Source organism: Cloeon dipterum, chromosome 2 (genome assembly GCF_949628265.1).
Source record: "Cloeon dipterum chromosome 2, ieCloDipt1.1, whole genome shotgun sequence".
NCBI classification, from domain to species: Eukaryota; Metazoa; Arthropoda; class Insecta; order Ephemeroptera; family Baetidae; genus Cloeon; species Cloeon dipterum.
Genome location: NC_088787.1, coordinates 27,922,190 through 27,947,121, shown reverse-complemented (window position 1 = coordinate 27,947,121; position 24,932 = coordinate 27,922,190). Strand labels below are relative to the sequence as shown.

General features: G+C 40.7%; 2 protein-coding genes and 1 long non-coding RNA gene across 3 annotated transcripts in view; 1 reads left to right on the top strand and 2 right to left on the bottom strand.

Moving 5' to 3' along the window:
• Positions 1 to 3,578, bottom strand: part of LOC135935808 (uncharacterized) — a 6,898-nt gene extending 3,320 nt beyond the window's left edge. Inside the window, exons 1-3 of the long non-coding RNA XR_010574251.1 lie at positions 3,429 to 3,578; positions 1,620 to 1,664; positions 152 to 1,564 (exon numbers count right to left, since the gene is read on the bottom strand). This is a non-coding gene — a long non-coding RNA (uncharacterized LOC135935808). The remainder of the gene's footprint in view (positions 1 to 151; positions 1,565 to 1,619; positions 1,665 to 3,428) is intronic.
• LOC135935807 (toll-like receptor 3) lies at positions 287 to 24,932 on the top strand. The gene is made up of 6 exons (XM_065478369.1): positions 287 to 810; positions 16,739 to 17,082; positions 21,728 to 21,912; positions 22,653 to 22,961; positions 23,397 to 23,633; positions 24,169 to 24,932. Exons 1-6 carry the CDS (start codon positions 287 to 289, stop codon positions 24,430 to 24,432), a joined length of 1,863 nt encoding a protein of 620 aa, XP_065334441.1. The 3' UTR covers positions 24,433 to 24,932.
• LOC135937695 (lactosylceramide 4-alpha-galactosyltransferase-like) lies at positions 13,021 to 14,872 on the bottom strand. Its single transcript, XM_065480881.1, has 5 exons — positions 14,718 to 14,872; positions 14,507 to 14,653; positions 14,301 to 14,434; positions 13,644 to 14,080; positions 13,021 to 13,589 (listed from the first exon to the last, which is right to left on the bottom strand). The coding sequence occupies exons 2-5, from the start codon at positions 14,541 to 14,543 to the stop codon at positions 13,070 to 13,072; spliced, it is 1,128 nt and encodes a 375-aa protein (XP_065336953.1). The 5' UTR covers positions 14,544 to 14,653; positions 14,718 to 14,872; the 3' UTR covers positions 13,021 to 13,069.

The following is a 24,932-nucleotide window of genomic DNA, read 5'->3' as shown; positions in this document are numbered from 1 at the left end:
GTGGCCGAGAGAATAATTCCAAGTGAATCCATACAAAACACGGCGCGCAGCCCTGTGTTGGACGCTTGCAAGCGAGCGAGCGAGCGGGAAGGGATAAGAAAAGGCCGGGCTGGAGCTAGCGAAGAAAAGAGAGAGAAACGAGCGTGACTACCTGGGCGACGCATGCGCCTCTCGAGCCGGCGTAGCAGTGGATGCCCTTGACTCAGGATGACCGTCTAAGCCACGCTTAATCTGCTTCGGAGCGTGGTGCAAATCGCAACGCGCCGCGCCGCTGTCATGTGAGAGGATGGCCGACAAGCTGTACTTCTTCATCTTCAACATCATCATCTCGCTGCTGGCGCCGGGGGTGGCGGCGACGACGCTGGACGCCGTGTGCGACGACCTGCACCGCAGCAGGGCGCACCTGCGGCCGCTCGAGCGCACGGACTGCGCACTCAGGGACGACCTGCTCACCTGCACTGTGCGGATCATGTCCGAGTCGCTGCCGCAGAACGCCACGGCCACCGAGTACCACGCCGTCGTCAGGGTCAACCTCGACTACCGCTTCAGGTTCAGGGTGCTTCCCCCGGCGAGGGACGCCGACGACGAGCCCGGCGTCAACAGAGCGTGTTTGGTGTTGTTGGGGGTGGCCTACACGAGGGTTCGGGGCGGCGACGGCGAGCGCAGGACCAAGGTCCCCTTGCCAAAGCGACTCTTCAACCTGGCAGCCAACAGCGTCCTGCTCGGCGCCGACTCAGACCTCGAGCCACCCGGGGTAGCGGCGGGAATCGTCACCTTCGACGAAAACAGCTGCCCTGAGGACCAGAACAGGTAAGGAAGCGTTTGTTTTCTTTTGCAATTCAAATATCCTTCCCATTTAAATACAATGGAAATTAATGAAACCTGCGGGGTATCGATATATAAATAGAAATATCTTCTGATCGAATGCAGATAATTTAAGAGTAGTTTTCAGGCGCATCATGCCGCAAACATTTACTATAAAAATTACGGTTCTCGGCCAGAGAATTCAACGCGTGGATTTAGTGCAAAATATTCGCACGCGGAATGCCTTTTGCGAATCACGATTTGCATAATTACACGAAGCCGCCAAACCAGATGCGTTCGCTTTGCGATCGAAGCATCCCGCGGTAAGCGGTAAGGGAACAAAAAAGTGGATTCACTGAATTTCCCTCGTGAAAATGGGAGACGCTTGCGGCGGTGTGCCTCGTAATATTTTTGACGCCGCGACCGACCGGTCAGACCGGCACAGGTGAATGCGTCCCTCTGCCGTGATTTCGGGAATCGGTGTGATATCAATCACACTTAATTGAAATAAGATGTCATAAATTATTCCGGGAACGCGCGCCGCGTACAAATTAGCCGCCTAATGATGCGCCCGCGAGGAATTCTGCTGCCGGCCCTTTGGACTAATTACAAACTGCATCACAATTTTATGGCCAAAGTCGAGAATTTGTAGCATTTTCCACGGGTTAGTTTATTGCATATCATGCACCTCACGCATCATTATCATTCCAGCGATATTCATTCACAAGAGAGCCGAAAATTTGTTGAAAATGCGACCAACCTGGAATCCGAAAATCCTATTAAAAATTAATTGCTATACACAAGCGCATTTTTACCGTTACAAATAATTGAAAATTGTTCCAAATAGCAAGCGTCAGGTGCTGCAAACATTAAAATTCAATTGAATCGTACATCAATTAGGTGGCCAAGCCTGCGAAGCATATCTGGTGATCAAGACATTTTTTAACAAAAAAATTGGGTTGCATGCTTCGTGATTTTCCATTAAATTTGCAGACAATTGAGGTTTGAAGCTCACTTGTTTGTCTCGCTCGCTTTTTTCAAGTGGAAAGTGTCTCAATTGTTTGAAAAGGTTGGGATTTTATTCAATTAATTATTTAATAAACAATTCTGCTGAATTGTTAACAGTCAGTTTAGTCGAAACCTTGAATTCCAATTCCAATCTGATGATACTAATCCTGATGTTTTTTATGGATACAAGTCAATTGCTAAAATGCAAATTTGCTTACTCCGTTATCTCTACACATACATTTTATTTTACAATCAAGTTCATTTTTTTCTTCGTAGCTTGAAGATTTGGGTTCGGTTCTAGCATGCACATTAAGTTGGGCCGTATTTTCTGCCACGTATTATTGAAGGCTCGGCAGTAAAGCTATCAATCTTAAAAATCAATAAAGACCAAGTGGAGTTCGCAGGAAGCTATTCCATGGCAATAAACGAGCGGTGAGAATCTGCGGCGTCAGGAAACCGATAGCAATTCTGCTTGAACTTTCTGCCCTGATTGCAACTCGGCTCCTCATTTCACCGATGCACACGCCTAATCAGCAAAAACGCGTTGCAAACGAGCGCACGACTTCCGTAGATTTTACTGGCGCGCTTTTGCGGTTTGACGCGCCGCGTTCCCACCAAGGCAGCGCAATAACATAAGAGGAAGTGTTCATTTTGCTCGATTCATTACCGAAATTAGTAATCCGAGCCTCGTTGGCCCGGCTGAGTGTGAAATTAGACGCACTCGCAGGTGCATTCGCGAAAGAGTGAGATGCACCTGGTCCGCGTCCGCGTGACTCATCGTGGCGGCAAGCGGACGCGAACCTTTTACGTCTGCTGCGTCTGGATTAAAACCCGATTTATTCCAGCGCACGGCAACAACTATAACTTTCGCAGCAGCAGCCGCCACGACGCCTCTCAGGCAGCGGATACATTGTGTCATGCCAATAATAATTCTCCGGTCACGCTCGCTTTTCCACCAGACCGCGGCTAAACGAAAGAAAATCGCCACGTGACACAATTATACTGCGCAGAAGAACGATTTTGCAGACTTTCAAGGATTTAAAGTTTAAAATGTATTCGACAAGCTCCAACTGTTCGCTTTGAAAGAAAAAAATCGTGCACCAGAACCGCAAAAATTTGTTGAAATTTGTTTTTATTAGCTGTCATCAATATCATAATGTGATTTTGTTTTCTCTGTGTCGAGTTCGTTTGTTTTAATTTGGTGTTCTCTACGGAAACTTTTTTAATATTTTACTGAAGTTACATTTAAATCAAAATCGCTATCACAAATTGATAATTTATTTTTGTCACTTACCGTCACTTAAATTAAAATTGGAGAAAAGAAAAAACTAAAAGGCCTGTTCATTTCTAATTTCAAAATGAAACTCCCATCTGTCACAAAATGAAATTAACTAATGAATTTCAGTTAACATTCAGTTATCAACACAAATAAATAGTCAAAGCAGAGCAAGTTTGATATTCACTCTTTCAAATTTCATGACAATTCATGTGGTCATGTGTTATCAAGAATTTTCAGCTCCCTAATTATATTAGATTCTAATTTTGAACATAAACAAGCAAGAGCTGCAGGTTAAGTGCAAGGAGTTGGAGCTAATTTGCTGACGAGAGATGCATACCTTTCAAAATAAATCATGGCGTGCTTAATTCGTCTGAAATTTGAATGGGTCCAAATGAGCAATCAATCAGCAGCCTTTTTTGAGAGCCGTGTGTGTTGCTGTGTGGCCCAGCCGCTAGATGAGTCCACAAAAATTGGTGCGACGCCCAGAGCAAACACATACAGAAGTGCTGGCGCTGCTGCGCGCCTGTGCCATTAGCGCTCATTTCAATATGTGTATATATTATCTGCTACCTTACAAGCCCTGGACCCGAAAAGAATGTGTGTAAATACGCTACTTTAACTTGCGCCTGGGAAAGCGGGAAACTCCCTGGGGAGCGAGTCAGCGACTTTTTTCTGCTGTTTCCAAGCATATGAAAGAAAGATGTATGGTTTTGAATGGAAATTTTTCGCCACCTGTGAGTTTTGAATGAACGAGCTGCTTTTGTTATACTTGAAATTTATTGTGCTGCGTGGAGGAAACCGAAACAGCTTGCTACACAAATTGTCCTTTTTATTTTCGATGACGCTTCAGATTTATATGCTTACCACGGAGGAAAAGTGCATTAAAATGCAGACTAACCCGTTGTACTTGTAACGTAATATATAAAAGTGCGCCCACTTTGGAACGAGAGAAACATGATGTTTTTAAACTCGAACCTGCTCTTAACGCTCTAGAAACATTGAATTTTGGGCGTATTCTCCTCGTTTCCAAATGACGGCTCGCGCGTTTGTTTATAATGTATGCATATTTGTATCCTCTCAACATTATCAGTCCGCGCCAGAAGCGTTTTTCGCCGTCTCAGAAATAATTAAATGCAATGCCGAGATTTATTGAAAATGAAATATTATGCACACGGGGCGACGTGCACCATCATTTGCATACGTCTTAATATACATGCGCTCGGCCCGATCACTTTTAAGATTTATAACTACACAGAGAAAACACAAACTTTCAACCGCTAGACGCTGCATCCGCAGCATAATTATATGCAGAAAACTTGATACAAAAAAGTGTTCACGCACGATGGGTACCTGGAATTCGATGAGCGTGGCAAGTGATGAGTGAAATCTGGGTGAAATGCATGAAAATTTATGAGGTTCAAATTATATATGAAACACAACAATAAAAATTACTCTATTTCTTGCAAAGAGTCGTCTAATGTGCTTTTACACTCACTTCTGCATTGAGGCCAACCCTTTACATAAAAGAATGACTATATTCGGCTAAATTTTTTAACTGCGCTTAAGTGGAAATTTTCAGAAAAAGAAATAGGATGAATTAAATGATATTTTTGTTATATAAATAAATTTGAAAATTTCAACATGTCTTCAAGTGAAAGCCCGCATTGTACAATCTTGCAATGATTGATGGTAAAAGAAAATGTCGTAAACAAAGCATAACAAGAAAAGAATTAAACGCGCAGGAGCTTGCGCTTTTCACTGTATCCATTCATCAATGTTACTCCAACGAGATGTGCAACAAGTTAAATTAACAGCGGTGCTGTGAAACACACAATAAGATCGTTTCCTCGAAGGCGTTGAAACTCTCGCGTCTTTTTTCCGATTCTGCCCGTGTATAATAAATTACGAGGCAACTCGAATGCTTTCTCTGGGACGTGAGTGAGCAACAATAAACGGCGGACAAAGGCGGTGCGATTAGGCGAAAAAACAATCAATCAGCACGCAAAGCTGCTCGGGAATTATTACCATACTACTTGTTTATTTGTTTATGCAAATGAACTCACGCAGCGAGAGGCGTCACAGATCGCGCAGATTTACGGCGCACAGCTCGATGATGAGCGACTTTCATAGCTCCTTGGGCTCCATTGAGGCCTACACTCGGAAACAACACTATCTGCGCTCCCAGTTGTGCGGGGGCGAGGGCGTAATGCTTGAAAGTATAGTTAAGACTTGCTTTACTTCGGCTAATGCACTTTAATCGAATAAGACATTTCAATTCTACCCATTTATATCGACCTTTCAGTTGAACAGTGATCAGCATCAAATGGTACGCAACTGAAATCTCATAATTGGATTATTTTGCTATATTTCAGACTCAAAAAAAATTAATGTTTATTTGATTATTATGACGAGAACAAATTGCACCTTTTTAAATTAATAGAGTATCCATTTTTAGGCTGATTGTATGATTGACAGCATTTGCTATTATGCAATATTTGAAAAAAAAGATAAAATGGATCCCAGTTCTAGCCTTCCATTAGCCAATTCGCTGTGATATAAATTTCTAAATCACTAAATACAACTCACTTATTCGGTTCATTTCACCTCACAACAATAACATATTTCCCAACCATGTCGTATATTGTGCTTTATAACCCTTACAAAAACGATTTCCAAACTCTAAATCCCATTGCATGCTGCTCCCTGGTGTTCTTAAGTTTCCGTAACTACAAAATTCTCATTTATCAGTATTACATTATGGTCAGTGATGTGTTTCGAGATCGTTCGTTCACGTCTATTCCTACACACGTTTCACTCTTTACTAATGATTTGGGTTGTATTCTTTGGAATCGCATCCCACATATTTGGAATTTCTGGAAGAAATATCATTGCACCGCAGTATTGAGCGTTAGCTGAATTATTATTCAAACCAATTCAACTATCTCGCTCTATTGTATTCGAATAATTGCGAATTTAATTTGCACTGATTCTTGACAATTTTTATTATCAGATGATAAAACTGGTGTAACCAATTTGATCCATACCCATTTCACGTACCAGCGCAAGAAATAAAGCAAATAAAATGCCAGATCTCGGTCTAAAGTAAACAACCCGTGAAATACATAAAAATGCAGTCACAAAGCCAACACAAAAGATAAAAGTGGGCCTTTTAAATGGGAGCGTGTTTGCATTCGGCTCACTGGAAGCCTGAAACTGTCGGCGGATCTGAAATTTACGACGCCCAGCTCTGCACTTTATTATTTTGCTCTTTCCGCCTCTCCAAAAGGGGGTTATTTGCGCTAGTTCCACTTTCCCTCTGCACACGTATATTGTTTTGACTTTAATTGCGTAATCGCTGCCCCCGCTGTGCGGGATTACGTTTTTATCGCGCAGCGGCCTGCGTGTGGCTCAACTTTGAACGGCGAGGAACATAAATCTCTCTGGTGACAAGTTGCCGCGTGTGTATAGCAACCGTTTCACATTGTGCATTGTTTCTAGTTTGTATGACTTGGGATTTAGTAAATGGAATGAGCGTAAAACAGCATGACGCCTTCCTGCTCAAATTAATTGAAATAGCCATTTTATTTTCATAGTTTTATTTGTTTTTGATAGTTCAAATTTTGCTCTCATTTTTTTCATGTTGTCAACTGTTTAAATGATGAAAAACATATTTTCATTCGCACGAGAGTTATTTGAATTTTGATTTTTAATTGTGCGTTAAAGCTTTTGAAATTAATTTCCCAGCTTGATTGTCAGGGAATTAATTTGCACAGAGTTAAAATGTTCAGCGCAAAATTTACTAGCTCCTGCAAAATAAATCGCAATTACACTCTTGAACAAACGTGTGAAGGAGACAATAAAGGCGTGATGCACGAAGGAAACGTGTAAAGAAAAAAGAACTAACCCATCCCATGATGGAACGTCTCAATTTTCGTGGGGCAACTAACACGCGTGAGCTTGCATTTTGAAGGAGCTGCGCACTAAAACAACACATACATGCACAGGACTTCATTCTTTCCGCGGCGAAAAAAAGTAATATTCTCGTTAATTGTGCGTGAGAAGCGATTTCAGTCGCTCTTCCCCGAATAAGCGGCGAGAATGGGAAAAGCACTTGCGGGTCTGCTGTTCTGCTCAGACGAATAAGAGAGAGAAATTAAGCAGCGTGAGTACGGCCAGAGCCAGAGCAGTAATCTAAGTCGAGTGAGAACGGATGTAAAATTACACCTCAGATATTTTGACTGACTGAAAAAGTAGCGAGTCGACTGTCTGTGCGCTTGTGAGCGCGTCAAGGAGGTTAAAATAAAAAGGAGGAAATCAGACGAGTCCATAGCCAATGTTCAGGTTCTGTACATAAGCCCGAGATAAACTTTACCAAAGTCGACAGGCTTCCCTATAATCTCTGGATTAGAGAGTTCTTTCATTCTTTTGTAGTCTTTAAACAGATAGAAATAAAAACGAATTGAATTGAACATTAATGAAGAACTGATGTTGATATTAACAGAGTATCACACAGAAGAAACAATAAATATTAGAAAATCTTTGAAATGATAAAACATGAATTTTTGAATCAATTACTGAAAGTTGGCCTAATATTTTCCACATTTTCTGAAATATTTATGTACTAAAAATTTCTAATTGAAACTAACTCCGAGAAAGGTGCTCCCCTATTGATTCGATCGAACAAAATTTCCTAAAATTTAAACCATCCTCAAATTGCGAAATAATTAATTCGTCAGAGTTTATTGACTCCTTTTCCTTATATGTCAGGTTATATAGTTTCCCTGGTGACAGCGTACGCTCTTCTAATATATCCCGCAAATCGCGTTCAGTGGTCTCATGAAGTTGTGCTCTTGGCTTTTGAAGATTGAATTACAAGAAACATACGCCAGTGCCGTGAATGGAGAACAAAGTCGACTGCTTTTTTACCCGCAATATCAGATTTATGGCCGACCGTCACTCATTCTCATTTCTCGCACGTTCCTGTATTCTTTTGTACATAATAATGTATAAAATATTACGCAGCCGGTTTCGTTTGTTGGGAAACGCACTTCATAAAATAACAGAAGCCACCAAGAGAGCGCAAACTCGTCTAATTACGCGGCTGCACAAGTCGCGCGCGCCGCCAGTGCGTATAAACACTTTGTGAATGAGTGAGTGCCGCGACACGCAATTTCGCACACCACAGACAACACGGGAAGTTTATTAATGAGATAAGTGATTGCTCACCAGGTGCCTACTTTGTAATTTAGTTTTATATTTCACTCGCCCGCCAAACAGAATTTTTATGCGTTGTGAACCAGTGAAATTCCTTTTTTTAGGTAGTAATTAATACTATTTGTAAATTATGACGGGAGGAATAAGAATAATTTTTTAATTTTTACGACTTTCCATTTTACTGCTGTCCAATTCAGGCCATGATTTTTCTGATAAATGCAACACATTTTCAGTTCTTAAGGTGCGCACATTTATAATTGTATCCTACAGAATAAAACCCCCTAACAACTGCAGAGAACATTCTGTTTTCGTAGATGTGGAGTGTCATTAAATTTTCCGTCTCCAGACACGAGTATTTCCTTCTGCTCCTCGCTTTGTCTCAAGTCTTTCCTGTTACCTGGAAGTCGTTCCTTTGTTAAAACGGCCGATTCATCTGTGAAATGTTTCCCTTTCAAGGCGACTCTCAGCATTCCACTCGCATTGTTGAGACCACAACAAAGCCGTTGAATTGCAGCTAGTATAGAAAATGAAGGTACACCGCACTGGCATCTTTCTATTGCGCCGGGAAATAAAGGAAAATGAGCTGAGCAAGAACAAAGCCTCTGGGAAGCGAGACAGAGAGGAACGAACGGGAGCGTAAAAACGTCTTGAATGGATTATGCGAGCTTTTTATGAAAACACTATAGGCAGGCAGGAAATTGGGACGTTTTACGAGTCATTAACTTGCATAAAAGCGCATTTTATTTAAATATCGAGACTGCATCCGCCTTCCATCAGCTTAAAACGTGATTTAAAGCATATTCTCTAAATCTTTCATTTAAAATTATATGTTTCAAAATTGAAACAATCTAATTTGCTATATAGACAGATAGCTGTATTAAAAAAACACCGGCGGTGAACAATTTACAAGGAAATAATTATATTTTAAAATATACTTACGTTGTTTTTCGCATGTTGCTGCTTTCTTCAAAGATAAATCATCAGCCCTGCATTCGAAAAAGTGATACATACTGGTGTGGGTATTTTTACAATAATTTAGTATTGTATCATAAACTTTAAATTTGATACTATCGGCTATTTGTATTAAAATCCTGTGTCATGAAAATAAATTACAAAAGAATGCATTAAAGGAGTCAACAACATGAAATCTGAAATGACTACAACATCAAACATAAAAATTTAAAAGATCACAACACTCCTCTTTATTAAGAGATTCTCACAAAATGCAATCAGACATGAAGACTTTTTCCAATACCAATATGTATTCTCTATAAAATTTTGACACACACTCAGAGCCGTGAGTGTGGGAACTTGTACGCTGTCACTCTTCACTTCTTCACATTTGACCCAAAATCATCGACCTCTCTCTCTCTCTCCCATCAATGTGAACGGAAAATCAGAGACTGAGTGTGTATACAATCTCATCTTCCGATCGCGCGCTGTGCAGCACGAGTTGGAGTTTCACGAGTTGAGAGCATAAAAGTCGCTTGCTTGCTTTCTGTGTTATTGTTGCGCGAGTGGAAATGCTGTGGGGAAGAGTGCGCGTGATCGCGGCTTACTACGAGATGATGATCTAAATTACGTCTGACTGAGCGACGCACACTCATAAATTACGAAAGCAGCAAAGAAGGAGGAAGAATGCGCGAGGAATCATGCGTGGCCACAAAACGTTTTAATTTCTTCCCCTTTGGGAGCGGGACCACCCAGCCTATTCCTTTCCTTTCATCCATCCATCCGGCTGCTGCGAGGGACGGAGCCAACCGACCGACGCAATCATCATATCAAAATTACCGACCACTGTTTACACAGGCCATTATAAATACACAAATCATGCGAGGATGAATGGCGTTTTTGCCGCGCTGCCGAGGGACGCGTGAAAGATTGATTCATTTGCGGGTTTGTTTTTGACCGCACGTGCATTTCATTTTTCAGCCCTTTGGCAGGTGCGTTGAGAGGCCTGACAAGCAGAAGCTTTCGCCGCGCGCCTTCATTTGAAGGGGAGTTTCATAAAATCATGGTATTTTTGTGGATTCCCAACGAAACATTTCATGCTCCGCCGAGTTTCCTCTTTTGTCGCTTAAATGTTATCTACGCTGATAAAAAAATATTCAAGGTGAAGGCCTACAGAAGATCTATTAAAGTATGGAAAATTGAAATCTAAATACGATAAAGAGGAGCTCAAAAATCAACGAGTACTCTACATTGCTTCGATGCACTGGTAACACAATTGCATACAGCCAATAAAAATTTAATTCAAATCATTTACATTGATTTGCTTGTAAAGTATTTAATTTTATAAGTTTATTGTAATAAATGACTTTGATGCAATATTGTTGCCTCCTAATTTCTAAATTGAATATTATACCGCTGGGTTTAGTTGTGTGAGAGCCAATTTATTTTATTTTTCTAAACGTCCTGATTTCGTGGAAGTATTCCAGTCACTTTTAACAAGACTGAAATCTCGCCTCTAATGTGCGAATAAAGGCTAATTGTAATGACTTCCTTGATGTTAGTATTCTGTCACAAACCTGGTTCTCAAACAATTCTCGCGCTATCTGAAAAAGGAAGCAAGCGGGCCGAGCGACAAGAAGCTCAGAATAATTCCAAACACGAAACAATTTAAGGGCAGGAATTCCTGAAAAATTACACACGCGTCATGAATTAAACATTCCCTTTTCCGGGATGGCATTTTATTTTCGTCGAGCTCCATTAGGCTCGAATGCGTGTTTCTGTGTGAAAGCGCACCCTGCGATCTCGTGTGCACAGGTGCCCGCCTCGGCTTCTGTGCTATAATTTATAGGATGAGACGGGAATCCTAAAAGCCTTTTATTACGGCAGAAATGTCAAAGTCATTTATCCGCGCTCCAGCAGTAGCATTGTGCCTCTCTCGCGGCGGAACGAACGATATCAGCGGCAGCAGGAAAAGGGGACTTAGCTTTTTATTATGTATTCTTCACAGTTACGTGCCACACACATTAATACATATATAATAAATACGATCGCTCCTGACGGACGCATTTTAAAAAACCGAAACGTGGGAAAGAGCGGAATCTGAGAGTGATGCGTTTCGGAGAGTGATTGCAGCGAAGGCAAATTAAATTTTTAATGTCTTCGTGAGCGACGCTGATTGCTTTTTATTTCATTTGCATGCCTGCCAGTCGGCCGGCTCTGTTAACTGTCTTTTAAACTCGGCGAGAGCAGTGAATTACCAGCTCGTTTGCCCTTTGATAATCCTAAAAAATACACGATTTTTGTTAACAAGAGTGCCTTTTATTTTATGGACACAGAGGTAAACCGGCGGTGTTAATCTAAATGGGTTTGGAGAATCGTTTAATATTGTGTTTCGAATTACAAAATGAAATCTCTCTACCATACATTTAATTTTAACTAGTTATAGACACAAAGAATCACTTCACTCAAAATGTAAAAAGCTGAAATGTAAATTGAACCACAAAATTGCATTATAACCATAACTGTTTTATATTCCAAGCATACAAAGTTGCACAATTTTGTAAATACACAGTTAATATTCCAAATAACAGGTAAGCAAACCAAAATGATATTGAATACAAAAACACTTGTGCGGCTTAACAAATGAAAGGTGTTTCGAGTTTAAAAAACAAAATCTATGCGTAAATTTTGAGCAGTGAATAACAGTCCTTAACCTTATAATAACTTATATATTGGAATATTATGCTGCGTTAAAAAATAAGCAGTAAAAATTTACAGAATGACCATAGTTTTGTTTAATTTGTTGATTCGGAAAAAAAGGACGAGGAGGGCTCTCTGATACACTGCGAATCGAGCTACAATTAAATAAATTTTAGAAATACGAAGCTTGCAAAGCATCTCCAGTAAAATATACGCTCTGGGATAGCATCTTTACGCAAGCTGTCTATATTATGCTTGATTAGAGCCGAGCGTGACATTGGTGTCGTGCTTCAGATAGTTCAACATTTGAACACGTAGATTGTTATTCACTGTGTCCATCACCTGGGCAGTGGTGGCTTCCTTGAAAAGATGTTACATGGCAGGGTTGTTGACGGGGAAAACTTGTCTGGCTTGAGCAAAGCGTTTATAACATAGTTTAAAAGCTCTTGACAAATTCATTCCGCAATCGCAATTCAAATTCATCACCCGAGGCACTATGCATGGGGTAACAAGTGCCCTTTCCTACTGAGGTCTCGGTGAAGAAATTCGGGTTGGCGCAAAATGTTTCGCGTTAATATGGGCATATCATCCCTGCCTTTATTTTAAATATGCAATAGTTTTATGATATTTTCTCATCCGCATGACTTGCTTGCGACAAGTGCACCTTCAACACATGTCTTGCTTAAGTTAATTATCTGTAGCATATAGGTGCTGAGCAAAATGATTATTCGAATAACATGCATGATTGTGAGTGTTGAGGAGGCAGTAAGTCGACTGTCAGTTTAAGTTTATTAAATATTTTTTGTTTTTAATGTTTCTTTTTATCACTGTGTTGTTTTCATAAATAAAATGTTACGTATTTAAGTAAAGCAGATTTATAGATCAAAGCATCTGTAATTTTAATTAAGAGACAGCTTATTTACCGAAAAAAGGTTTATGTAATTCCACCGCAAAACAAAAATAGCCAATTTGCCACTGATTGAAATAAACAACTTATTCTCACACGGTGAAACGGGGAAGGTTCAATACGCTCATTCGTTTCATCTAAGTAAAAATACAGTATCAAACGTACGATTAATTTATTTGATCTTGAAATTTTCAAATGAAATTAAATCAAAAGTTCTTAAAGCAGCTCCAGTAGGCCCGGGGGCAGTGTTTCTGCGCAAGCTGACTATACGCCTGATTAGAACCAAGCGTAACATTGGCGCCGTGACTTAGGTAGTTGAACATGTGCACGCCTAAACTGCTTCTCACAGTTTCCATCGTCTGGCCAGCAACAGATTCGTCGAATAATAGGCGCCACGCAGGGTAGGATATGGGATAGAATTTATCTGGCTTGAGTACTACGATGTCAGTGCAGTTTTTGCCTGTATTGAACAACTCGGAAAGACTCATTCCGCAGGTCCGACTCATCACACGAGCCACCATGCTGGGCCCACTGTATCCAAAGATTGATCCGTCGAAGGTTGCGGCTTGTTCGTTGGCCATAATATTCACCATTGGGTGGCCCTTTTGGAAGCCGAATGCGCTACTTGTGGGGTTGCTGCCCAACTCAAAAGTCAGCCAATTGGGCGGCATTGAGGTCAGAGACTGCTGGATCACAAAGTCCAAATCGAGATATATCCCACCGTACCTACGAAAGGGATGAAAAAATTAAATTATAGGAACAAGAGCCAATTATAATTACTTTAGTACGGTGACAACTCTCATAATGTCACTGGCATCCTCAGCGCGGTTCACGCTGGTATTGATGCGGTTAGCAATGTTCCACTCTTGAAGTGGCGTTCCGACGAAATAAGTGGCGGATTTGGCCCAGAGCAGGCGCACGTTGCCGTAGTATCGCAGCAGGGTGAGCACCTGCTCATCCCTGGTGAGACGAGGGTCGGCTGGTAGGTCCAGCAGCAGCCCGTAAATATCGGCGTCGGGGTTGTGCCTGGCCGCCGACTCTAGGGCGCACAACTGCCGGGGTAACAGAGTGCCCCTGCCTGAGGTCTCGATGAAGAAAATCGCTTGGCGGGAAATGTTGCGTGATTCTAAAATTTCTAAGGCTGAGTCGATTCGGGCATGACGCTGGCAGACCAAATCGGTGCAAGGAGGTTGAGTTTGGGGTTGAATTCCATAATCCTGAGAACCAATAATTTGCACTTTAGCTTCTGAGCTTAAAACCATAGCTCGTGTATAGATCTTGGGCTATTAGATTATGCTGTGCCTGTAAATAATTAAACTGTTTATTTTTGTAGTTAGAAGCTGTGCATAATATTTTTACCAGTTATGGTATGTATTTAAGATTCTTAAGCTATGCTGTAAATAGAGTATTCGAAAGAGCGTCAGTTTATTGTTTTACCTTCTCAATTCTTATGATATTTTGGTGGCTTTTCTGAAAAGAATTTAGGACGAGAAAAATTGGCAGAACTGTTAATACCACGCAGAATGTGCAGAGACCCTTCAAGATTCGTGACTTTCTAACTCTCGGAAATTCTGGAAGAGACATTATTTATGGATTGGATCAGTTGCGATGGCAAATTTTAAGTAGATTATGTACGAACTCACCATTTAAATTTGTTATAAGCTGAATTTTGGAATCCATGATACTTTGTGAAGCGTCAGGGATATAATGAATTTCGAGGCCGCACCATGAAATAATCAAACTGCTTACAAGCTCAATGCATTCGGCACGCTATATATCCCCAACTCTTGCTTCAGAAATTAAAAATCAACAGATTGAGCGATAAATCCCTTCATTGGCTAGAAAGTTTCTTACTGAATAGAAAGCAATTTGTACACTTCACAGACTTAAATCCTAGAAACAAAACATAATATGTTGACATTAACTCCCCAACTGAAACCTCACATATTGGGATCCCTCAAGGCCCTTCTGTGTTTAATATCTACACAAATGATATTGATCCATAAATGTTATCGCTACACTTTGTTTATTTGCAGATGATACTAGTAGTGTTATCGTTACAGGCACCGATAATGGGGCGGATTACGGCAGCAGTGCCGTAATCCGCCCCAATGATTCGGCCACAAATACCAATGCACATATCGTTAACGATCATATCGTCAAATACTCACAACGCAATTACCTCAGTTTTAACGCGAGTAAAACAAATATATTACAAATGCATGTTCCCCAAATGAAAAATCTTCTGTATACCCTGATATCCGTATTGATGACATGTCCATTGACGAAGCATAGAAAGGTAAATTACTAGGTGTCACGATCTTTGACACTCTAAATTGGCACGAGCGAAAATGTAACCAATAAATTAAGAAGTGTGACGTAACTCACTAAAAGTGATGTAGACTAAAGCCAAATCAATTGAAGTTTGGTAAGACACTTTTCAATTTTTATTGAAGGCCATACTTATATTTTAAAGAGTAAGATGTAAGAATGATCAAGGAAACGTTAGTGATCTCGCAACTACTCTAAATATTGAAGTATACTTGTGATCCAAATCAGATGAAATGCAGGCAGACTCCCGCAAATGATGTATAGAAATATAAGTTTTACCTTTTTTAAATAATAAAGTTTTGATATTTCTCCAATGCCATTGGTACTACAATCATTAAAATCCAAGAAAATCATATCAAAAAGAGGAAAACAGAGTTAGCAAATATGGTGCAAAAACAGTGTCCTATCTTGATTTCAAATATATATTACAAGAGTTGCATTTTTAAGAAAATTATACATAAGAGTGCAGCTATATTTAAATTTTTTAAATTTTTATGGCACTTCACACTCGCAGAAATCGAGTTTTTTTTTAAAGTAACACGGTCATCTGTAATCACTTCTTTTGGTGCGAGAGGCCGGATTTTGAGGAGCTGGCGGGTAGTGCGTGGTTTTACATAAATCCGCTCCAAGGCTACGTCGCAACCATTGTTTTCACATTGTTAGCCACGCGTGGTAACACACGCAATTTCCAAAAACGGCTTTTGTGCGGCTTCTGCCTGAAAGAAAGATGCATTTTCTTGCCGGCGTGTAATTTATATTTTCTCTCGCGCCTAACAAGATGGGCAATCAAGGCACCGATTATAAATCTCCGACTGAATTGCCGCTGCGTCGGCTCCAATAAACATTGCTTTTTTTCTCCAAAACACGATTTTCCTCCCAACAGTGTAATCAACCGAAAGGCAGAAAAAGCTGCGTTTCTCTTTCCGATTGAGCCTCCAATTTAACGAAAAACACAAAAGTGCAGTTACACTCGTCTCGAGCAAAACAAATTAGCGGCCGCTGAGTGACCAACCAAAAGCCCAATTTTCTTTTCAGCGTCCGAATTCGGAAAACGTTTATGGCGACGCAGCATGTGCATCCCATTAAAAATAAATGAGGCGGTAAATTAAAACGGGGGCCGAAATTCTAATTAAGCCGCCTTTCATTAAACTCTCTGACATCAAAAGACTGCCTCTTTTGGCGGAGTCATATTTCTTGCTGCTGCCGCTCACGGGGATTTTTCCCACTGGACACACCGGTAATTTTTTATATCGCAATGCCCTGCTTCTTTCACCGAAGCTTTATTTAAGTTTCACTATAATTTAATCTCGTGCGCCTTGATAAAATACCTGTTGGATTGGATTAAAATATTGAGAAATTTGGGCTAGTGGTTAGTTCTTTTTAAAATTAACATTTGACCTGAGGAAAATTGGGGTAACGAAATAAATTTGAAAAATTATTTTATTGTTGCGTTCCAAATTTCATCATAATTATAAAATTTAACAATTACATAATGTTTTTTTCGCTCTGTACCTGAACGCCGTTTTTTTGCTTTTTGCTTTCAGGGAGGAGCGACCTTCGAGCGGGTGCATCAGGGAAGTGTCTGTTTCGGCAGTGGACGTGGCTGAGCAGTTGAACCTTGTGCTGCGCTCGTTCAACTACTCGTTTGCCGCGTCCGGCTTTCCGGACCGCAGCTCCAAGGGGCACTCGGTGGTGCGCAACCTGCCCACTGACAGTCTGCACAGCCTGCGCATCCGCGGGGGCCTCGGAAGCCAAGGAGGCCCAGGGGCCGCCAAGGGGCCGGGCGTCGAACCCGACGAGCAGCAGGCCAAGGCCCTGCCGGTCGGCTTCGGGGTCCACGTCACTGAACTGGACCTCTCGTTCAACGCGCTCGGAAACATCTCCACGTGTGAGTCCCTCTTGGCTATTTTTTCTCTCTATCATATCTTTCTTTTCCTTGGCCGAGTGGCTGCTTTTGTGTGCTTCTCTCTCTCTCTCTCTCTCTCTCTCTCTCTCTCTCTCTCTCTCTCTCTCTCTCTCTCGGGCGAAAAATTGCCGTTCGCGGAACGATGCGGCTTCATGATCACTTAACTCCTGATTATGGTTTGTCCGAATTTAGGGTTTCTTGATTGCTGCTGATTGTTCAGCGAAATTTATATCTCTAAAAGGCAAAAACACTATAATAGTGGTTAGCATCGTTAACTAAAGGCAAAAAACGTCTAAACTATTTTTTGCTAGAGTATATGGACCAGCAGTTTTATTAATTTTAAATTTACGATTATAGTTACGAGCTGGTGACAAACATTTTGTGCATCCTAAATTTTGTCACTTACAAAGCACTTTTTACAGTGCGATGAAACAATCATTTGAAGCTTAAACAATGCAAGAAGAGGTCCATCTCATCAGAAACGCATTATCACAGCAAACGGGACAGATGAAATGAATAAGATTTCAAAGACGCGTTGAAACACAAAAAGTGCCTGATAATGGCATCAGTCGCGGACTGTTAACAATCAATTAGCCACACGTAATCAATTGTCTTTGTCTTCATACTCGTCTGTCGATGAGTCGTTTTAAGCGATTGGCGCAACGATCTCTGCACTCGGCGTTGCTAAAAAGCTTTTCACACCTGATCCGCCGCTATACGCAAAGCAAACAAGCTCGCTGGAAAATGGGATTTGCCGGTTTGCCGGACAAAACGTCAGTTTGGAAGAGGCTGTTGCTATCGTCAGAAGAGAATTTGCTGGCATTTGATACGCAGCAGGGACACCCGTCTTTTTATTCCCGGTGCGTCAATCATACGCCACGAATCCGAATCCCAGCGGCAGAAATTATTATCATCACCCGCCGATTGTTGTTGCTTTGTGAAAGCGTTCGCGTAAAATAATAAAAAATCCATCGACCGGAGGGAACAGGTGGAATTCGTTATAAATCACCATCGAACAAGGATTATGCACGCGTTTCACACAGCAGTGTGTGATAGAAAACGAAGCGGGCCGATTCCCTAGCAGTTTTAATCGCCTTCCAAAAATAGCTTTTACGGCGTTTCCATTTAACTTCCGTTAAAAGCTTTCGCGTGGTCCTTTTAATTGGCGGCGTAAATTGAATAAAAAGGCTTGCATAATGGCAGTCCAGCCGCGCGATGACGATCCCAACGAAGCCTCGGGACAAAATGAGAGAATGGATGCGGTGCAGCGGTGAAAAATTATATGTCTACGCTAAGAAGAGAAGGAAGGTGCACCTCTTGCGGCGCTTTTCTCCTCACAAGACAAAAGGGACGTGAAAAGAAAGGTTTTGGAATTAAAATCGAACCTTTAGAGCACAGTTCAAATTAATGTTCACCGGTTTTCCATGAAAATTGAACTCGATTGCCAATAATTCTCTTACAACTTAATTTAAATTTAGATTGGCCTGACTTCAATACTCTCCAACGCCATTTTTCGTATTAAAAATTATAATGCTTGATTGCAAGGACATTTTTTTCAATTTCCAATTGAACGTCAAACAAATTAACCTCGCTCAATAAAAACTAAAAACCCGCCTTCTTATAATTATATTAATACTTAACACGTCACACATTTTAAGTAAAACATTTGGTTGAATAACAAAATTGTTATCTCAGTTTCAAGTCATTTCTAAGATTTCAGTTCATAAACTTCTCAACTTTATCTCGCACTATTACGTATAGAGCAACAACAATTCTAGACACACGTTCCTGCTATGTCCAGCCATCGTGATCGTGTGCGTTGCGAGCATAATTTGATATTCCGAGAACAAACGCATCTCCGAAATCATCTCCTCCGCCTGACACTTTATCATCCATCCATCCAGCATCCGCCGTCGGCTGGCCGAGGTCCACGCTGTGCCGAGAGAGGCTAACTGTATTTTTAGTTTTTACTTTCATCAAAGCGCGTCTCGCCTCGTAAACAGCAACAAATTAAGCTGCGAGAGCCGTGTGTGCGCGAGTGCGACCAGTCGGGCCAGTTTCGCCTCAATGGTTGCCCATTCTCAATGACACCGCTTTTGATTTGTCCCCTTCTCTCACTCCCGTTTCTTCCTTTCTCAGCGGTCGAGTCAAAGCGGCGTGGTGTAATCGCAATCACAAAAAACAATCGTCGAGTTCATTACACCAGGGAATGATCGCACAGCAGCTTCATTACTAATTCGATTCAACGCGAAACACAATGTTTACACAAGATGCTCAATGAGAGAAGCCGTAAAATTGGATGAAGTCGTCTTAATTGCACAGTTATGGGCTGTTAACTTTTGCGTGACTCGTCTTTAAAACAATGTAAGTAATTGCACCTGACAGAGTCTCAACAGAAAAAAAACTATCCCTCATTGTTTCAAACAGTGAAGAAAATCTGCATTGGATAATTAAAAAAAAAATTCATAACTCAAAACCTCTAATTATGCTCTCATTTTAAGAGTAAAATAAAATATAAGCAACGCACAAATAATTTAAACGCAATTTTTAATAAGTTGGCATGTTATAGTTGTGTTTCATGCGCTGTCACTTTTCCTCGATGGCCGTGTATTTGGCCAAAACGAACATTGGAAGTTACTAGAATGGTACTATCATACTCGATCACTCGGAGTGGCTCCACGGAAACCACAGCGTTGAAAACGCGCAGCCTCCTTTCAGGTCGGCCGGCGCAGCAGGGAACTAAAACATTGTAATCTTATCCAAGGCAAACATGCATTTTTAACATTCATGATGCTGGGCAATTAATTACATCTCGGTCTAACAATGAAGACTGAGTTTTAATATTTTGTAGATTGCTATCTTTCGTCTCTTTTGGTTCAGGATCAACTTCTACGATGAATTAATTATATCAAGGTTCTAACGTATACTACCAAGTCAAAAATGAGATAGAAATCAGAAAAAAATGCCTTTCCCTGATTTGCATGAGTGCTATATCTCATATCTCGATGAAATGGCACTTTTGGTGGCGTTGCCGCAGCATCAGATTCAATTCGGCCGAAATTTCTCACACAATGGAGGGCTGATGCTCTGGCATTCCTCTCTGGAGGTGTTTTATTGCTTTCGTGTTCTATTCATCCCAAATTCCACACATATTGTGCCTCGAAACAGAGCACATCCAGGTGATGAATGCGCGTAAATTGTGTTACATTTTTTGAGTCCCTTTTTTGTCGACTCTCTGACTATTAAGAGTGAAAAGAGAGCGCGGTGCGTTCGCCTCTGATCCCTTATAGCCGGAGATAATAATAATGTAATTACCATCTAAACGTGCAGGGTCACACCTTGCGGCCCATTACATAATTACTAATAAATCCGTCATCATCAGTAGAGGAAGTGGGAAATTTGTTCAATAAATTAACAAGAGCACATCCAAGCACTTTTTTATCTCAAGAAACGAATATTTCCAATATCAAAAGATTTTTTATTTTCAGGATCTTCAAATATCAACTTTTAAGATTTGAAGAGGTCTTTCTATTCTAAATTAATTCATTAAAATATGAGTTGAGTAGAAAAACCTTTCAATGATTTTTTTTAAATATATGTGTTCCTTATTACGCAATTGTGTCTGTTGAACAATCATACAATTTGAAAATGTTAAATAAATCTTTTCAATTATTCACTTGCTAAACACACATATTTAGAAAAAAACCTTTTTAAATTTAATTTCTTTCTTGTCAGCATCGTGGCAGCTATTTAAATCTTCTTTGAAGTTAGTCAGAGGTCATTGCACTTATAGCAAATTTTTAGCCTTATATGTTTGTTTAAAAATTACGTCACTTCAACAAATGAACCTTATTATTTTGAACCAAATTTAAAGACAATGAAAATTAGACTAAGCAAAGCAGCTGTAAATCACAGACGAGCAAACACGAATTCAGGTTGCTATATTTTCCACGGCATGTTTGTATAGAGTCGCGCGAGCCCCAATTTGAGGCGTCCCCGTTCGCGGCGCGCGGTGATATAACAAACTGGTTTTTACTACATGTTTGCATTTGATACTGCCTAGCTTTGTTTACCGTCCCCCGACCGCACGTTCACTCGGATCAAAAAAGTCGCTTTAACGCTCCTTTAGCTTCTCCGAGGAAATAATTTTATTATTTAATCTCATCCACACAGAGGAAGAGAGAAAAAAAGCGCCTTTTCATATGTATATTGTTACACTCTAGCGTGTGGTGTTATGCTTGTGCGCTGTTTGCATTCAGAGGCGTCAATGAGGAAAATACAAGCGGAGATTTGAATGGCTGCATCTCAGATTAAATGTCTGTTGTGACTACGGCGTTGGATTTACTTTCCTTCCTTCTCTCTCTCTCTCTCTGCTTTTATCGAATAAATCTTCTGACTAGTGTCGGAGTTTGTTTCCATTCTTATGTTTGCTTTGAACCCGTAAAGAATTTCATCTCACTTAATTTCGGCGTCCGCCGCATTCTTTGACGATCGAAGCCTTCTTTTGTCGCGACTGGACGTCAAATTCCTCGGAAATAAAACGATTTCGTCCTCTGTTTTATTGCCATGCTATTTGATATTTTTATAACAAAACCTCCAAATAAAGGATTTTTAATTTCTGTCACAGTGGAACCAGGCTCTGACAGGATTCAGCGTCTTAATTTATCCCACTCGAATCTTGAGAAGGTTCCTGAGTTTGTGCAGCACCAGAAGAACCTCAAATCACTCGTCTTGGATGGAAACCCAGCGCTCATCAAGGTCGGAGGCGGTGCTGCCCTGAAGGAGGCTCTCAAAGGACTCAACCAACTCCAGGTGCTGAACTCTAAAAATCGGAAGAGATTTAAAATAAAATTGTGGTCCCTCAGAGAGAAAGAGAGTCATTCTGATTATCTGATTCATTAAAAAAATTAGACCAACCCTTTCTATTGGCATTATTTGAACATTGAACTAAATTTAGATTCTCGGAACTAGAATAAAATTTATTAACAAACACCAACTGTGTACAATTTACAAAATACATATAGCGTGTTGCTTCCTATCTATGTTGCTTTGCTTTCGAAGAATGGATACACACCGATATAGCTACTTTTTCAAAATTTGCATACGCAAGTTGGGAATTATGAATTATCCGAGATGGGGACAAATATTTGAACAAAGCAAAAATGATAAACGTTGAAAGCGTGTTACGTGAACCGGAATTGGTCTTGGAAATTTGCTTGTAAATTCTCGAAATATAGAAGTTTTTTATGCTTTATTTTGTCTACGGAAATTTCTCAAAAATAAATAAAAATTAAAAGAAATTTATAGTTTTTGTCACATGAACTGTTTGAATTTGTTTTTATACAAATGTTTATAATCCAAATTTCAACTCATTATTATAAAATATCGTAATTAGTGTCATATTTTATTTGAAAATGTCTGAGGATCCACAAAGCTTAAATAGTTTTGCAGAATTTTTTCAAGTCTCCGAAAATTATACGCCAGGCTGGTGTCAGCCTTACATATGAAAAAACGTCGCTATTACTTTTTTAATGTTTTTAATTGCCTTTCAGGAGTTGCAGCTGTCCGGCGTGCAGACCGAGGTGCTGACCGTGGACACGCTGCCGGCGTTGTCGGCGCTGTCGCTGCTGAACATGTCCCGGTGCGGGCTGCGCCACGTGTCTGAGGGCGCGTTGTCCACGCTGCCGGCGCTTCAAAGACTCGACCTGTCGGCCAACGAGCTGGCGGTGGTGCCGGCCAGCCTGGTGGTGCCGTGCCCCCGCCTCAGGCACCTCAACCTCGCGCGCAACAAGCTGGTCCGCGGGCCCAAACTCATCCTATCGCTGCTCCACGATCTCGACGTCTCCAGCAACGCGCTGCAGGTACAAGGCTTTCCAATTAATCGCCTACTTAGCCCATGCACTTCCACTTTATGGTCGCCGCCCGTCTATCGGCCCCGGGAATGCGACGATTAATTGGGAATCGGTGCGCCGGCCGATTTCCGCCCGCGTGGGATGTGTTACAAATTTGGACCCTTCAAAATGCTCTCTTTATAATTGTATCCCATCAGACACATTGATTTGTGAGAAGAATTGTAAAGGTTAATTTAAAGTTTAGATCATTCAAACAAATTTATGAGCAGTTTTGAAACCATAATACGTGTAAATAATTAAAAATTCCAAATTCCTAAGAACAAGGATTTATTTTCGCCAAATATGCACAAATAACTTTTTCTTGCAGAGATGAAAATTAAGAGCTTAAGTTTTAAAAAATCTTTGGCTTTACTACAGTTTTTAACATTTACAATTAATTTCCAGTCGGTGGATGACATCGTCGTGGAGGGCAGGGTGGTTACCTTGCACCTGGCGCACAACATCATTCGCTCTTTGGAAGGCGCCCGCTTTTCCACCTGGGCCGAAAATGTCGACGTCTCACACAATTTGATCTCAGCTCTGAGTTTGCGCAGCGGACGTCGAGAGGTGGAGGGCCTTGTTTCCATCAATCTGAATGGCAACCCTTTCGATTGCAACGACTGCAACATCGTTGAAACTCAGGTAAATTATAAGCCAAAATTTGATTATTGTAACGTCGATCTTCATTTATAAGCTAAAAATCTCGCTTTTTTTGCATAACTTGTAAGACAGCAATCAAAGACTCTCTTAGGGCTCCTAATTTTATTACGTATACGCTAAGCTTATATTTTCTTAATAATAATTTACAAATAAAAACTTTTCCGTTTTGATGACTGTTTTCAACGTTATACTGATTTCATATAGTTTGAAGCACAATAATCTGGGCTCACTTCGGCTTTGTCCTCCTGGACAAAGTCTTAGAAACTTGTTTTCCAGAAGTGTTGCCCTTTCTCACATGCTTTTTTTCCTATTTGTAAACCAACCTGTGATAACATGAATGTACTGACAAATTGTGAGAATAAACAGCCATTATAATTGTTATTCAGTTTAATCCCTTTTAAGCAGTAAAGGTTGGCAAGTAAGCGCATTGTATCATTCACTACTTTGAACCAATATTCCTTAATCTATTATAAATAAGAATTTCACAAGATGAAATTAATACTGTTCTTAATTTTAGGTGTGGTTGAACGAGACGATGGTGTTGGTGAAACCCTCGCCGGCGCTGATCATGTGCAGCGGCGCAGAAGACTTGCGAGTGATGGATGTGTTGTTGCCCGAGTGCGTACCCACCGTGGACTTGGCCCTGCTGATTGTGGCCCCTGTGCTCGCGCTGCTGGCCATGCTAGCAGCCCTTTTGGCCGTAATTGGCCTCCGCAGGGCTGGCTGGCTCAATGACTGCTCCATTTGCTGCGGGGTCGAAGACGACAACGACATTCCGTGAACTCTCTGGAAGTGTCTATTACTCTCCTTATAAGATTTTTCATAGCAGTACAAATCTCTAGTTAACTAATGGCTTGCCACACAAAGTATTAAATCGCAATTATCTTGCGAGCGACTGTTAAATCACAAAATCAGAGGAGGCACTCCTCATTGAAGACCTGTATTTTAGTTTCTCTCTCCCTTGTAGCGGTACAAAATTCGAGCCAAATTCCGCGCAAAATGCAATGCTTGAGTGCGTTGAGTATATTTTTGTTCTAGTCTTGTTGCGATGATTGTAAAGATTTAATTTTTTGTACATAATGGTGATTTCCGTGGAGATCATACTTTGTTTATCACTGAATTTTAAAGGAAGGATTTTCGACCTGTGCTTCTTAAATATCAGCAGCTCTCTTTCGGAGGACGCGATATTGTTTTAAATATTCGAGAGCGTTCCTACGTAATTTATTGTTTGTAAAAATGTTGAGATTTATTGCAACTAAATAAAGCTTGTTATATAAAATT

What these genes read in the sequence shown, in the direction of transcription:
- LOC135935807 (XM_065478369.1), top strand. Translation starts at nt 287, where the DNA reads ATGGCCGACAAGCTGTACTTCTTCATCTTCAACATCATCATCTCGCTG. An exon ending in GCTCGGAAACATCTCCACGT is followed by an intron (nt 17,083 to 21,727) that starts GTGAGTCCCTCT and finishes TTTCTGTCACAG; the next exon opens with TGGAACCAGGCTCTGACAGG. An exon ending in AAGGACTCAACCAACTCCAG is followed by an intron (nt 21,913 to 22,652) that starts GTGCTGAACTCT and finishes ATTGCCTTTCAG; the next exon opens with GAGTTGCAGCTGTCCGGCGT.
- LOC135937695 (XM_065480881.1), bottom strand. Translation starts at nt 14,543, where the DNA reads ATGGATTCCAAAATTCAGCTTATAACAAATTTAAATG. An exon ending in GCTTATAACAAATTTAAATG is followed by an intron (nt 14,435 to 14,506) that starts GTGAGTTCGTAC and finishes TGTCTCTTCCAG; the next exon opens with AATTTCCGAGAGTTAGAAAG. An exon ending in AGAGTTGTCACCGTACTAAA is followed by an intron (nt 13,590 to 13,643) that starts GTAATTATAATT and finishes TCCCTTTCGTAG; the next exon opens with GTACGGTGGGATATATCTCG.